The sequence below is a fragment of the Erythrolamprus reginae genome, chromosome 2, assembly GCF_031021105.1.
Source record: "Erythrolamprus reginae isolate rEryReg1 chromosome 2, rEryReg1.hap1, whole genome shotgun sequence".
NCBI classification, from domain to species: domain Eukaryota; kingdom Metazoa; phylum Chordata; class Lepidosauria; order Squamata; family Dipsadidae; genus Erythrolamprus; species Erythrolamprus reginae.
Genome location: NC_091951.1, coordinates 156,735,917 through 156,751,858, shown reverse-complemented (window position 1 = coordinate 156,751,858; position 15,942 = coordinate 156,735,917). Strand labels below are relative to the sequence as shown.

Below are 15,942 nucleotides of genomic sequence, written 5' to 3'. Positions count from 1 at the left end.
GATGCTAATTGAGCCAAACCCCAAGTAATTGCAAACACAGAACCCAACCCACATATGTATACAAACATACAAAGAGGAAAGCACTGCAGGATTGGCTCTATGGTTATTCTTTTTCCCGTAACACAGCCAAGCCCTGAGCTATAATTGTCCCAAAAGGAAACCCAGCTTTGATCTCAAGAGACTGGGCTACTCATTTCACTTTAGAAAAAAAATCCAAGGCTCCATTCAAAAACTAATGTGCCGTCAAGGTTTCAATGTGATTCCCAGAAATGTTAAGCTCTTTAAAGTACAAACAGTACAGCTGGGAGGAAAAGTGAGTGTTTCTATTACAAAAGCATACACATGGTGTATTTGAAAACGGTGTTTACAACACATGAATATTTCAACTGAATTAATAAAACAGACTATATGTAAAGAGCAATGACATCATTATGGGACTTCTGCCCACCTTCTACCAAGGTACGCATTTCTATTCTCAATTCTTAAAACAAAATCTTTAATTAACTCCAGCTACGCCTATATAGCCCACACCACTTAGCCTATGCAAACGGTGCTGCTATTCTTTTTTCTTCCCTTTTTCCCACACTGTAGATCCCACTGAGGTTTAATACGACCAGTTTTAGAAAAGAAAAAGAAAAAACAGATCCCATTTAATACTCTTCCATCTGCCCAACTGATCTGAAGAACACTCCACAATAATGCTTCTAACTGTACAGGATAATTGCAGCTCAACAGAATGCAGTGAGAAACATCCTAGGGGTGGATAATTGAAGGTTCTGCTCTGGGATCGAACAAACCATTATGGAGAGTAAGACAGCCTTTACATAGCCTGCTAACCCATGCGATGTGCTCCATTCTGAGGTTCAGCATCTAGTAGAGCAGTGATGGTGAACCTTTTTTGGCTCGGGCATGCTTACACTGATAATGCAATGCCCCCTCCCATGCATGCACACAACCCCTGCACTGACCCCCAGCACATGCACACACTCTCTCTCTGCCCCCCCCCCCCCGCGCATATACACAGGCCTTACTGAAGCCTCCCGACTTCCAGTAGGCCCAACGGGCTGTTTTTCACTCTCCTCAGGGCTCAGGAAAGCCTCCTGAAGCCTGGGGATGGCGAAAAACAGCCCAACCAGAAGTTCGGAAACACACTTCCACTAGGCCCATTGAGGTGTTTTTTGCCGTCCCCAGGAAAGCCTCCGGAAAGGCCAAATCGGAAGTTTGTTTCTGAACTTCCAGTTGGCCTGTTTGGCCATTTTTCACTCTCCCCAGGCTTCAGACGTTTTTCCTGAACCCTGGGGATGGCAAAAAATGGCCCAATAGGCCAACCGGAAGTTTGGAAATGAACTTCTGGTTGCGCCAATGGGTCATTTTTTGCTGTCCCCAGGATTCAGGAGGCTTTCCTGAAGCCTAGGGAGAACAAAAACAGCTGAAAAGGCCAAAAATCAACTGCCACACGCTGGAGATGACATAGGGCAATGCCTCAGTTGCCCTCAGATATGGTTCTGCGTACATATGCCATAGCATACAAAAAGACCAACAAATGACCATATAGGACAGTGATGAGTGTGTGCCATTGCACATGCACGAGTGTCCACACCCATAATTCAACGCCAGGGGAGGGCGAAAACAGCAACCCCTGCCCCCCGGAGGCCCGCTGGAGGCCATAAATAGTCTGTTTCCCAATTTCTGCTGGGCCCAGTAGGCTCGTGTTTCACCCTCCCCAGGCTCCAAAGATTTGCCTGGAGCTGGGGGAGGGTAAAAACACCCACCCTCATCCCCCCTGGAGGTTCTGGAAGCCAAAAACGCCCTCCCAGAGCCTCTGTGCGAGTCAAAAATCTGCTGGCCTGCACACACATGCACTTTGGAGCTGAGCTAGGGCAATGGCTTGCATGCCAGCAGATATGGCTCCGCGTGCCACTTGTGGCACCCGTGCCATAGATTCGCCACCACTAATATAGGAGATAAAGGAACTTTTTCAAAAGTAGATATTCATTTCAGCTCTTCTGCTTGGATCCATCAGAATGACCACACAATAGACTTTCACTTACTGTTGTGAGCCGCCCCGAGTCTATGGAGAGGGGCGGCATACAAATTTAATAAATAAATAAAATAAACTTTCAAAACAAAATTCAGAAAAGTTAATAAAAAATGATAATGCCAATTATGTAATACTCACCATACAGGGACAAGTCTGGCTCACAAACCAAAGGTTTATTGCAGTAATAGCAAACTTATGGCACAGGTGCCAGAGGTGGCATGCGGAGCCATATCTGTTGGCACATGAGCTGTTGCCCTAGCTCAAGTTCAACGTGCATGTGTGTGCTGGCCAGCTGATTTTTGGCCTGCACAGAGGCTTTGGGAGGGTGCATATTTGGCTTCCAGAGAGCCTCTGGGAGGGGTGGAGGGCGTTTTTACCCTTCCCCCGGCTCCAGGGAAGCCTTTGGAGGTTGGGGAGGACAAAACATGAGCCTACTGGGCTGGCCAGAAATTGGAAAAGGGTCTCCGGGTGGGAGCTGTTTTCACCCTCTCCAGGCATTGAATTATGGGTGTGGGCACTTGTGCATGCACGATAACACATACACTCGCTCTTTTGGCACCCGAGGAAAAAAAGGTTTGCCATCACTGGTTTATTGAAAAGAAAACGTGTTTACAAAGTGGCCTCCCCAAGTTGGATCGAGCACAAGGAGAGCAAAAGCACATGTTACAATCCATACATTTATACTTTCTACACAGTACGCACCACACTTAATAACCTTGTCTCATACCCCCTTTATTCTGTTAAGTCATTCTCTGTTATTCTATTCTAAAGGGTCAACATGACCATTCTCCTCATTGTCATAATTGTCTTATTTTATCCCCCAGTAGTTTTCACCCTGGGCGTCTTTCTTATCTTACTGCATTTTAGCCTGACCATGGATGTTCCACTGGTCTGGCCTTGGGTGTGTTCCTAAATCCTCCTAAGTCATTATACTTTGTGTTACCGAATAGATTCTGGGTTAGTTTATAAAAAGTATTATAGCTTTTTAATATAAAACTTGTTAGTGTATTAACTATCCTTTATAAAAGAGTAGCTCATCATTCTTTTCCTTCAGAAAATACAGCTTCCCCCTAGAGCAGGGGTGGAAAACTCAAGGGCATGGGCAGCATCAGGCCCTCAGGTTGCTTGGATCTGGCCCATGGGGCCACCCTGGAAAAGTAAATGACTATCCCACGGTGCCTCTGCCTGCAAAAACTGAACTTGGGAGGGCTTCAGGCAGCCCTCGCAAGCTTTGTTTTTACCGGCAGAACGTTGCAGGAGGCTGTTACAAGCAAAAATGGAGCTTGGGAGCCTGTTTCCACTGGCAGAGCACTCGGGTCTCCAGAGGTGACCATGGCCACCCCATCCATGCCCCCCCCTTGAGGTCAAACACAACCCTGATGCTGTCCTCAATGAAATTGGATTTGACACCCCTGCTCTAGAGCTATCTAGAAAAAGTACAGGTGGGGATTGCTTAACTACAGTACTGTACTTGGGAATGGCAACTCCCTCTCTAAGGGCCATGGTCATAAAGTACAACATCATGTGACTATGCCAACTTATTTATTTATTTATTTATTTATTTGATTTGTATGCCGCCCCTTTCCAGAGACTGGAAGGCAGTTGACAAGTTCTGGTTGCCAGTGAATTCTGCATGGTTGTTAAGTTATTTGACCATCATTTATAACCTCCTGATCATCATTTACAATAACTGACTTTGCTTGTCAGGCCATGACTAAAACGGTCAAAGGTCTACTCATTCAGGATCGTTGTAAGTCTGAATGGTCTCTGAACAAGTTGTTAAACCTGAACACACAACAAGCAAGTGAAAAACTACTTTTTATAGGGCAAGAAATTATAGCAATTTGTGTGCTTTCATTCCTCCAGTTTATCTCTGGCTTCTGAAACACCTCTCTCACTTTTCTAACCACCTAGGTATTAAGGCATACAAAAATAAGGAAGATCAAGTCCATCCCCTAACAAAAGGAGCTAAATTAGGCAAACGGCAAAGCCTTTTTTTCTTGTCACACAAGATTTCACAAATTGTGTTACGTGGTGGCATGCACTACATCAGCTTCCCTTTCCTTCTTCCCAAAGTGCAATTCCTGCCACTTCCTATATTTCTGAAGTGTTGCACAAAGGAAGTCTCTCTTCCTTCCCAAATCCTCCATGGATGCCACAGAAATAAGGAAGGCACATAGCAAAGCTGCTGTGGTTTTTTTAAAAAAACATTTTTTTACAGATATCAAAAGTTTAGCAAAAGATACATTAGTTCCCCTGCTTCTGATTTCTACAAAACCAGATCAAACGATCAAGAGAAGTTTCCTTGAAACGTCTGATATAAGTAAACACCATGGGGTCAGGGGGAAGTTCAGTTCTGACTACAAGCAAATTGAGGAGCAATAAAACAAAATATACAGCCTAGATGTGCATTATTTCTGGGGTTCAACTGCAAAGAAACTAGGTAAATCTTAACTGGTTGAACAGTGAATATTTATACAGTTCTGGTTCTCAAGGGGAATATCAGATCAATTTAAAGTGTATTTGCAAGATTAATTATATGAGCTCAGAACAATTATCATTTTATTAAGCAAATCCAGATGAAACAACTTACAAGAGCAATGCACAAAATATTTACTTGTCTTAGAAGCAAGACCACAGCCCACTCTGGTTTGTGGGAAGAAAGCCAGGAGGAGACAGGAATTTTATCTCGTAATAGAATTAACAAGGCTTATGAGTTCTTTAAACACTGGGAGCTACTGGAAACCGTTTCTTGAGATTTTGCTTGGGAAGTGCAGAGTTGCTACATTTCCCGCAACAACCCTCAGATGGGAGAACCGCTTCAGAGAAAGACAGAGGAATTCATTTTACAAGCAGAATAACGGTACTTTCACATTTTTCTCATGCTCTCTTCAAATTCCTGGGTCAGCTTCTCATTCAGAATTCTTCCAGCATTCAATTATTTAAGGTAGTGGATCTTTAGTGAAAGGTCATTTTAAAACAAGCTTTTTGTCGATTTCCAATTACCCAATTTTATTTTATTTTTTTCCTGCCATGCCCAAACCCTCAGCCCTACGAAGTAGGTCCGGTTTCAAAGAAACAGAGTCCGTGTCACTACAAACCTGATGCAACTGCTGCTGGAGAGCTTTGTTTTCCGTCACTATCGCAATCTGGGCTTCCAAATCACGATGAACTGACCTGTACCCAAAATTAGGAGAACCAATCAAAGTTAAGCAGGGCAGGCTGCTTCCTGCTAGGTACAACCAGAGGCCTGCAAGGAAAGATAGAAAGGAAATATGGCAGACAGAGGAAGTGACCAGGGTAACTGTTAGGTGCTCCAAACAATTATTTGTTATCCAAAGATGTGGACAAAGCACACTGAGCATTTTGTTAGGTTTACCAGCAGTGTAAATCATTAAAGTGAGCAACCAGGAAATAGAGACACTTCCCGCCAGAGACTGTCATACAATTCATACGAGAATTAGCCTCTTTCAGCTTGCACAATGCAATCCCCACATGGTGCAGACCATGTTCTAATTTCCATTACTACATTCCAGCTGTCGCAAGCCTAACTAATGACCCAGGCCCCAATATTATACTTACCATATTTTAAAAATAATTACAAATGAAGACTTCAAAAAGAAGCCGGAATTGAGGCAATTTTTTTAGCAATTTTAGACGAGGAACTATAAAACGGCTCCTTTTATGTTATTAGAATTAAACGGGCAGGGGAAAACCAAGCTGTATTCCTGCAGAGTACAATGAATAAATAAAAACTGTATTGACCTGCCCAATAGAGGCTACACTGTAACTATCCCACAATTCTTTGCTCGGTGTTTTACAATGATATCAGCATCAATTTTAAAAAGCCATAAATGGCTAATGATAATCATAACTGAAAATTTATTTTGGGATCCGGGGAGGAGGGAGGAAAGGCTTCCCTTAAGAAATTATATAGTGCAGCTTCTACATGCATAGGTAAAATTAAGTTCATTTATTTCAAGCGGGAGCAGCTCTTAGCAATCAAATCCACAGCAATAACCTATTTGTTAAGCTGCTCCCACCTGAAGCTGACAGCAGGAATGTCCCAACAGTATTTCTAACATTGTATTTGGTTTGTGCAATTCACAACACAAACAATATAGCAATACAACTTGCGTTATGGGAACATTTTCCCACTGGGGGAGAAAATATATTAATATTTTCAACAAAACTTTATTACTACTCAATGCCGCATTATGATAAGCCTTTGTAGAATCAAAAGCAAATTTATCCCTGCGTTTCTAATTCTAATCTTCATTCTGGTAAATAAGAGGTGGGTTTTTTTAGATAAACAAGCCAGCCTTCACTGCATCTTTAAAATGTGACATGACCACAGCAGATATGCTTTAATACATATAGTACAGTATATACTTTCAGCTAAAATAATGAGCAAAACAACAGTTTAGATGTCTCTTTCTGGAAATTGAGCCTCCGCCCAACAGTTACCTTTTCATCACTCTGTCACATCTGCCAGGACAAAAGTAGCACACACCCATTTTGCATGGTTTCCTATCTTCTAATCTCTTCCTCTTTACATACAAAAAGCAGAAAGCAATACTCCAAAAACACCTATAATAAGTAACCCAAACACAAACATGCAATCACAAGGCTTCCCTGCAGCCTGATCCATATCGCAGCAACTAAATGTGACAAGAACAGAAAGGGCTAGTAACTTTACTCATGGGGGATAAATTTGCCCCTTCTATTTAATTTTTGAAAGAGAATGGGGGAATGGGCTGCAGAAGAGAGACATTTATGCAACTGGAGTTCGGTGGTACAACCTGGAGGAGCTGTGAGGCTCACACTTCACTAATGAACTACGACGCCTAAAGCACGATCTAAGTATTGCCCACAAAATCATATGTTGCAATGTCCTGCCTGTCAATAACTACTTCAGCTTCAACTGCAACAACACAAGAGCAGGCAACAAATTCAAAGTTAATATTAATCGCTCCAAGCTTGACTGTAAAAAATATGACTTTAGCAATCGAGTTGTCGAAGCGTGGAACTCATTACCAGACTCAGTAGTGTCAACCCCTAACCCCCCAACATTTTTCCCTTAGACTATCCACGATTGACCTCTCCAGGTTCCTAAGAGGTCAGTAAGGGGCGTACATAAGTGCACTGGTGTGCCTTCCATCCCCTGTCCAATTGTCTCTCCTTATCTCATATATCATCATCTTCTCTTCCTTTCATATATCTTCTCCTCTACTTTTATATCTTTATATATAATGTTTCATGTCTATCCTCTTGAATATGTATTGTGTATTGGACAAAATGAATGAATGAATGAATGAATGAATGAATGAATGAATGAATGAATGAATGAATGAGATGTGAGGTGGCTACCACTGACAAGTTTTGAAAATTAATCCTAATGCCATTAATGATGTGAGTACAGTATTGCAGTGTGCATGCAAGCAGTTAACTGCCAAAGAAAGCCCACCCTTACTAGTTCCGTATGAAGAACTGCAGTGCAGTAACATCTAATGAATGAATTATGCTACTAAAACTTGTGAGTTTAAAACATGAATGCGTTTTCTGTTAAAGTGCCATTAAAAATATAAGAAAATTAATTAAATGATTCTTCCTTCCCAAGTTACTGCATCCATTTTATTAAATTTGATTCTTCTTTTAGGGTAAATAAGCCCTTCCAAGTTAGCAATTTCCTTTCTATTTCTGCTTTTTTTCCCCCTTACACCTGAAATAAAATTAGTCACCCAGACACACTCAGTCGAACCACAAATTATTTTCTATAATTCTAAATATTCTTCTATCCTCACTGCATATCAATGGTTTCCTGGCAAATGAGGATCTGGATTGTCCAGCTGCTCTAATTGATGGCTCCGAGCACAACCTACAATGCAACCCAGCAAAAGTGAGGGAAAAGGCTGCCTGCTAGTCCACTGGAAACTCACAGGAATGTCCCAGTGTTGCTTTTGATTTTGGACCAGGCGTGGAACAGAAAGCAGGAGGCTGTTTACTGTAAGAGGGGATGGTCTTGGGACTATGTCAACCTGATTTTGCTCACGTAATGGCTCACCTTTCCAGGAGGGAAGTACAGTATAAATAATGTCTCAATTGTCACTCAGCTGCAGTAGAGAAGGTTTACCTCTGCACAAGGGATACTTTGCCCCTTGTTGCATAACTGACAGCAAACCATTTTCCCCTGCAAGAACACACTTGCCTCTCCTAAGAGGTGCTTACAACAAGAACCTTTATTTACATCAAGCCTCTTCATCTAATCTCATCTCTTCCTCCACAGCCAGATTCCAAGACAGGAATCTTAAATGTACTTTCCCAAACTAGTCAGGAATTATTGCCTCTTACACAACGTGGTCTGGTAAGTGGATGAATTCTTGGTAGTCGTAAATGTTAAGGGGGCTTGAAAGTTTTTAAAGCTGACACATCTTTCCTAAAACTCTAGCCAGCACAATACTCTGGCCAGCACAAGATGGAATGTATCAAGAATGAGAAAATCTTTTTTACGTTTCCAGAGTTGTTAACCTGATCCTACGTAGCTTCTGCTCTGGAAATCTCACACTACTGACTAGAGCCTACAAAACTTATGCTAGACCCATTCTCAAATACAGCTCATCTGTCTGGAACCCACACCACATTTCAGACATCAACACTATCGAAAACGTCCAAAGATATTTCACCAGAAGAGCTCTTCACTTCTCCACTCGAAATAGAATTCCCTACGAAAATAGACTATCTATCCTGGGTCTTGAAAGCTTAGAACTGCGGCGCCTAAAACACGACTTAAGTATTGCCCACAAGATCATATGCTGCAATGTCCTTCCGGTCAACGACTACTTCAGCTTCAACCGCAACAACACGAGAGCACACAACAGATTCAAACTTAATATTAACCACTCCAAACTTGACTGTAAAAAATATGACTTTAACAATTGAGTTGTCGAAGCGTGGAACTCATTACCGGACTCTATAGTGTCAACCCCCAACCCCCAACACTTCTCCCTTAGACTCTCCACGATTGACCTCTCCAGGTTCCTAAGAGGCCAGTAAGGGGCGTATATAAGTGCACTGATGTGCCTATCGTCCCCTGTCCAATTGTCTTTCCTTATCTCATATCTCATATATATTTTATCCTTATCTATCTATCTATCTATCTATCTATCTATCTATCTATCTATCTATCTATAATATATATATATATATATCATATATATTCTCTCCTTATCTCTTATATCATATATATTCTCTCCCTCCCATATACTTCTCTTCTTTTTACTTTCTATCGTTACATATATTACTTAATGTCTATTCTCTTCCATATGTATTGTATATTGGACAAAGAATAAATAAATAAAATAAATAAAAACTGCGCTTGCATTTTTATTTTTATTTTTGCTTTGTGTAGGCTTTATTTTCAATTGCCATCATTCTGTCAAAATCCAGTGACAGAATGCCCATGACCTTATTCTAAGCTGCTGCAGAATCAGCAGCTTTTCAAAGTGTTGTGTGTTATTTCACATCTCCTGGAAAAAATACTGAATCACAGAATGAGAAAAGCCCCGTCATGTGTAGTCAAATGATAACAGCTTTGCAGAATTTTTTTTAAAAAAAATCAGGGGAAAAACATTTCGTGAGGATCTCCCCCCATCCTCCTTTCACAGCATTAATAATAATAATAATAATAATAATAATAATAATAATAATAATAATAATAATTTATTAGATTTGTATGCTGCCCCTTTCCGAAGACTCGGGGCGGCTCACAGCAATAATAAACAATGTACAACAAATCTAATAATTTAAACTATAGCTAAAACCCCCTACCATTAAAAGAACAAACAATACTACTCAATACTACTCAGTCGTAACCATACATAAATCTTACTAGCCAAGGGATAGATCAGAGAAAATAACCCAAAAGTCAACCTCCTAAAATTGTTTCCCCCTCCCCCCAGTCCTCCTATCTCTAAAGAGGTTTGTAATAATGGAGCCCATTTCCAGTAAGACAGAAAATCAGCTATTCTAAGCCCATCCCCCTTTGAAGGGCTGCTGACAGGGGAGATCTTAGAAGAACGCATAAGCAGTGCTCTTGGTTACCCACAGGATCCCATCCCTTGCCCTTTCCCCCCCGATTTTGGCTGAGTGGGAGCATGAATATGTTTTCTTAACAGAAAACAGCTTACTCAGCAGCCATTCCCCACACCCAACCTCCAAGCCTCTTCCCAGAAGCTCTGCAGGAAGGAGGCTGGGAAGATATCAGCATTCCCATAATGATTAACCGCCACAAACTCAGACAAATAAAAGCCTAGATCCCTGGAGTACAACGGCCTGTTAGGACGTGAACTTTGGGACTTGCTCAAGGTAATAGAGAAGGCTTCCCAGTTTACTTTAATCTAATTTATACGGAAAGCGACCAAGAAGTTCCTAAGTGCAATAAAAGGTGGACTGATGTAAGGCAGAACTTGGATTTTGCACGGGGAATACTAACTATTTCTGGCAACAGCTTATCTTCCAAGGGCTAGACAATGGATTCCATAGTATGGCGATGGACAATTGAATGGAAATTTCAAGTGCCTCAACATGCCACGACATGCAAAATATCCAAATCTGAGAAATTCAAATTCGGCTGCTTTCAAATAAAGACTATGAAAATGACTGTATTTTTTCCAACTGTTTACAGTTTCTGGTATGCTGTGGTTTCCACATAAATTGTAGCTTTATCACAGCTGGGACACTTCACTTCCACTTTTGTTTGGGAGATCCATTTACTCTCCCTGGCATATCACCCTGTCACCCCAGAGTTCTTAAAGAACTCAGATCTGTCATTGCTACCCCCCATGACTGATTTGTTTAACCAATCCCTGTTAACAGGAGATGTTCCTGAGGATTGGAGAATGGCCAGTGTTGTGCCTATCCACAAGAAGGGCAGTAGGGAAGAAGCTGGTAACTACAGGCCAGTTAGCTTGACATCAGTTGTAGTTAAAATGATGGAGACTACTCAAAAAGAGGATAAATCAGCACCTAAAAAACAATAACTTATTGGACCCAAATCAGCATGGCTTTACTGAAGGCAAATCATGTCAGACTAATCTCATTGATTTCTTTGACTATGTCACAAAGGTGTTGGATCAAGGTGGTGCCGTGGATATTGCCTACCTGGACTTCAGCAAAGCCTTTGATACGGTTCCACATAAAGAGCTGATAGATAAATTAGTGAAGATTGGACTTAATCCCTGGATAGTTCAGTGGATTTGCAGCTGGCTGAAGCGTAGACATCAGAGAGTTATTGTTAATGGCGAGTATACTGAGCAGAGTCAGGTTACAAGCGGTCTGCCACAAGGGTCTGTTCTGGGTCCTATTCTTTTTAATATGTTTGTGAGTGACATAGGGGAAGGTTTGGTAGGGAAGGTTTGCCTATTTGCTGATGACTCTAAAGTGAGCAATAGGGTTGATATTCCTGGAGGCGTCTGTAATATGGTAAATGATTTAGCTTTACTAGATAAATGGTCAAAGCAATGGAAACTGCAGTTTAATATTTCCAAATGTAAAATAATGCAGTTGGGGAAAAGGAATCCACAATCTGAGTATCGTATTGGCAGTTCTGTGTTAGCAAAAACTTCAGAAGAGAAGGATTTAGGGGTAGTGATTTCTGACAGTCTCAAAATGGGTAAACAGTGCAGTCAGGCGGTAGGGAAAGCAAGTAGGATGCTTGGCTGCATAGCTAGAGGTATAACAAGCAGGAAGAGGGAGATTATGATCCCGCTATATAGAATGCTGGTGAGACCACATTTGGAATACTGTGTTCAGTTCTGGAGACCTCACCTACAAAAAGATATTGACAAAATTGAACGGGTCCAAAGACAGGCTACAAGAATGGTGGAAGGTCTTAAGCATAAAACGTATCAGGAAAGACTTAATGAACTTAATCTGTATAGTCTGGAGGACAGAAGGAAAAGGGGGGACATGATCGAAACATTTAAATATATTAAAGGGTTAAATAAGGTCCAGGAGGGAAGTGTTTTTAATAGGAAAGTGAACACAAGAACAAGGGGACACAATCTGAAGTTAGTTGGGGGAAAGATCAAAAGCAACATGAGAAAATATTATTTTACTGAAAGAGTAGTAGATCCTTGGAACAAACTTCCAGCAGACGTGGTAGATAAATCCACAGTAACTGAATTTAAACAGGGCAGACTAGATGGACCATAAGGTCTTTTTCTGCCGTCAGACTTCTATGTTTCTGTTTCTATGCTTAACCTTGAATTCTACTCCGCATTACACATCTTTTGCAGACAAATTGTTAAATCAGGGCAAGCTAATAAAAATGCAGCCATCCATTGTCTCTTTTCCCCAAATGGATGTGATTTCAGACTTCCCACTCTAATTTCTCAGAACACAGGAAAGACAGGACTGCTTCATTAATGGGAGGTTTCTTCCCTTCAGGCATCCATCATTCTTAAATGTACCCAGATTGTTATTTGTCAGATGCCCCAACTGGCCTTTAGATCCCATTCAGCCACTGCTTTCTTACATGGTAACACAATTTCCTGCTTTCCCAACTGACCACATCACAGTAACGGGAAATGAAGAAACTGTAGCAGATTACAAGGTCAGTAAGGTAGTTAACAATTCCCATACATCTGCTTCCCAAATTTAGTACTGTATAGTTCCTATTTTCTACTCTCGTACCTACATGAAGAAATACTTTCGATTTTGATGTGGTCATATTTTTTTTAAAAAAATTCTTCCTCTGTCTTATTGTATTGCTGGCATGCTTTTACCTTTTCTACTGGGTTTCTTTTAAGCTATTTTTGGTATGTAAGACGTTGAGAGTTGCAGTGGTATATAAATGGATGAATGGATGGACGGATGAATGAATGAATGAATGAATAAATGATGAATGAATGAATGAATGAATCAATCAATCAATCAATCTGCAGTAGTTTCACTCATGTTTGGTTCCAATATATCATATTCCTGACCTAGCTAAATATAAAATTATCAAGATAAACTGATTATTAACAATATGCCACAATGATTTTGCTGCCACTGATTAGTTCAGGAACAGTAAATAATGTACATCTGTCCCTATGGCTTAAAGTTCTAACTAGAAATCCTTTGTTAATCTCTACCTTTAGAGAGGCATCTTAGAAATGTATCACATAACCCCACCTTGCAAGGCGGTTGTTGTGGGGAAAATAGGAGGAAGGAGAATTATGTATGTTGTCTTGAGTTACTTACAAAGTAATAAACACAGGATAAAAAAAATTAACAATAAATAAATATACTGCTCAAAAAAATAAAGGGAACAAACTCCTAAAAACCCACCTTTGCCGCCAGGCCTGGGGAAATTGATTCCTCTCGGCCGTCCCGTTTTATGTATGGTTTGTTTGGGATGTATGATTGTTTTTAAATCAAGTATTTTAACTCTTCTGGGGTTTTTTAAATAGTTGGATTTGTTTTGTATATTGTTGTTGTGAGCCGCTCCGAGTCTTCGGAGAGGGCGGCATACAAATCTAAATAAGTAAGTAAGTAAGTAGGTAGGTAGGTAGGTAGGTAGATAAGTAAGTAAGCAAACAAACAAACAAACAAACAAAAAATAGAATATAATTCCAAGTAAATCAAACTTCTGTGAAATCAAACTGAAGCAACACTGATTGACAATCAATTTCATTTTGTTGTCAGCACCTTCAACTTTGTACAGAACAAAATATTCAATGAGAATGGTTCGTTCATTCAGATCTAGGATGTGTTATTTGAGTGTTCCCTTTATTTTTTTGAGCAGTGTACATTATAGGACTGTGGCCTTTTCCTAGCCTTTTTAAACCTACAATTCATAATCAATTCATCCAATTGGATTTCCAGACAAGGACCTGGCCTGAAAATTATCCAAGGATCATTCTCCAAAACAGATGCAGGTACATGCTTAAAAACAAATTAAGAGTAACTCAATTTTTAATAAAATGTTTAACCACTTCAATGAATAAGCAAAAGTCCTCTGCCTAGAATGTCTCACCTTTGGCGTGGAAAGTCCATCCCTCTCTTGTATATTCCTGCAACTGAACTCTCTCTTCCTGACCCAGGCCACAGACCTTGCTGAAGAACTGCTGTTCAATGTAAACGTAGGCAGCAGGGATGGCACCTGCCATCCCTTTGGCTCCAAAAAACCCATTCACTTCCGGTGAGGCTAGTAAAATCTGGAATTTTGCCCGGGTGCCTAGAATCAGATCGATGTATGTTTTTGTGAGGTTGAAATAACCTGTAGTGAGATATATGTTGGCACCCTGCTCTGCTTCCATGAGGAGAGTGTTTGTGACGGTCTCATCAATCCGAATCCCAAACGGCTTCATCTGTATTAGTGGATAAATCCACGTGTCTGGTTCTGACTGCCCGTCACCAATTGCCTTTGAATCACTGGAAAAGATTTTTTCTTTTGTATTGCTGCTATGAAAAGTCCGAGTGTGAAATTGTTCTTGTTTGATCCTGGAAGAATTGATCACTTCCATCACTTTCTTATTTGCCATCTCATAATAGGCCATCTTGTCTCCTGAGAAGATAAATGTAGGATTTATTGAAATATAACATAATTGAGATCTATCAAAGAGATCAAAATAGTAGTTGGTTGCTTCCTGCAGGTCAGGAGTTATGGAAGTCAAATTGACCTAAAACAGTGGTGCTTAAACCAGGAGGAATTACATTTAAGGAGGTATACGGATATATCATGGAACAATTTGTAACTGTTTCTTTGTGAGCCAAAGGTCCAGTTGGAATTCTCCCTTTCAAGACCCTGGTGTAAAACAAAAGAGGGTGGAGGCTTGTGGGTGAGGAGCATAATTTGAGACCAGGAAAGGAGTAATGAGAGAGTCCAGAAATATTTCACAAGAAGAGTCCTCCACCCCTCTACTCGCAACAGAATACCTTATTCCACCAGACTTGAAATTTTAGGCTTAGACAATATAGAACTGCACTGCCTTCGATCTGATCTAAATGCAGACATGGTTGGTAAATCCACAGTAACTGAATTTAAACATGCCTGGTATAAACATATATCCATCCTAAGATAAAATACAGGAAGTAGTATAAGGGCAGACTAGATGGACCATGAGGTCTTTTTCTGCCGTCAGTCTTCTATGTTTCTAGTTCATAATATCATCTGCCTACCTGTCAATGAATACTTCAGTTTCAACTGCAACAATACACAAGCACATAATAGATTCAAACTCAATGTAAACCGTTCCAAACTCGACTGCAGAAAATACGACTTCAGAAACAGATGACCAATGCCTGGAATGCATTGGTTTCTTCCCCAAACCCCAAAAACTTTAACCCTAGACTGTCTACAGTTGACCTCACCCCATTCCTAAGAGGCCTATAAGGAGTGTGCATAAGAGCACCATTGTGCCTACCATCTGTCTTACGTCCTATTGTCCAAATTTACCTGTACCTACTTTGCTTTTGTTTATGTTCATACCAATACCTGCTATCTTTTACATGTTTTGACAAATAAATAAATAAAAATTCTTCTCCAGGTCCTGTCGACAAAACAATGTCGCCTGGCGGGTCCCAGGGAAAGAGCCTTCTCTGTGGTGGCCCCGACCCTCTGGAATCAACTCCCCCCGGAGATCAGGACTGCCCCCACCCTCCTTGCCTTTCGCAAACTCCTTAAAACCCACCTCTGCCGTCAGGCATGGGGAAATTGATTCCACAGGCCGTTCCGTTTTATGCATAGATTGTCTGGGATGTATGACTGGTTTTATATTAAGGGTTTTAAACTATTTTTATCATTGGATTTGTACTGTGTTTTGTTGTGAGCTGCTCAGAGTCTCCGGAGAGGGGCGGCATACAAATCTAATTAATAATAATAATAATAATAATAATAATAATAATAATAACAACAA

The 15,942-nt window shown here is 40.7% G+C and overlaps 1 protein-coding gene across 3 annotated transcripts in view; it reads right to left on the bottom strand.

The window, feature by feature from the left end:
- The window catches only part of PGS1 (phosphatidylglycerophosphate synthase 1), a 63,091-nt gene that overhangs the window by 8,721 nt on the left and 38,428 nt on the right, over positions 1-15,942 (bottom strand). For 2 of the 3 annotated variants that reach the window (XM_070740115.1, XM_070740116.1), the window contains exons 7-8: positions 14,061-14,591; positions 5,143-5,291 (exon numbers count right to left, since the gene is read on the bottom strand). In XM_070740115.1, coding sequence (XP_070596216.1) covers positions 5,143-5,291; positions 14,061-14,591 — 680 coding nt within the window. The remainder of the gene's footprint in view (positions 1-5,142; positions 5,292-14,060; positions 14,592-15,942) is intronic. The other variant, XR_011558087.1, reaches the window with a different exon arrangement.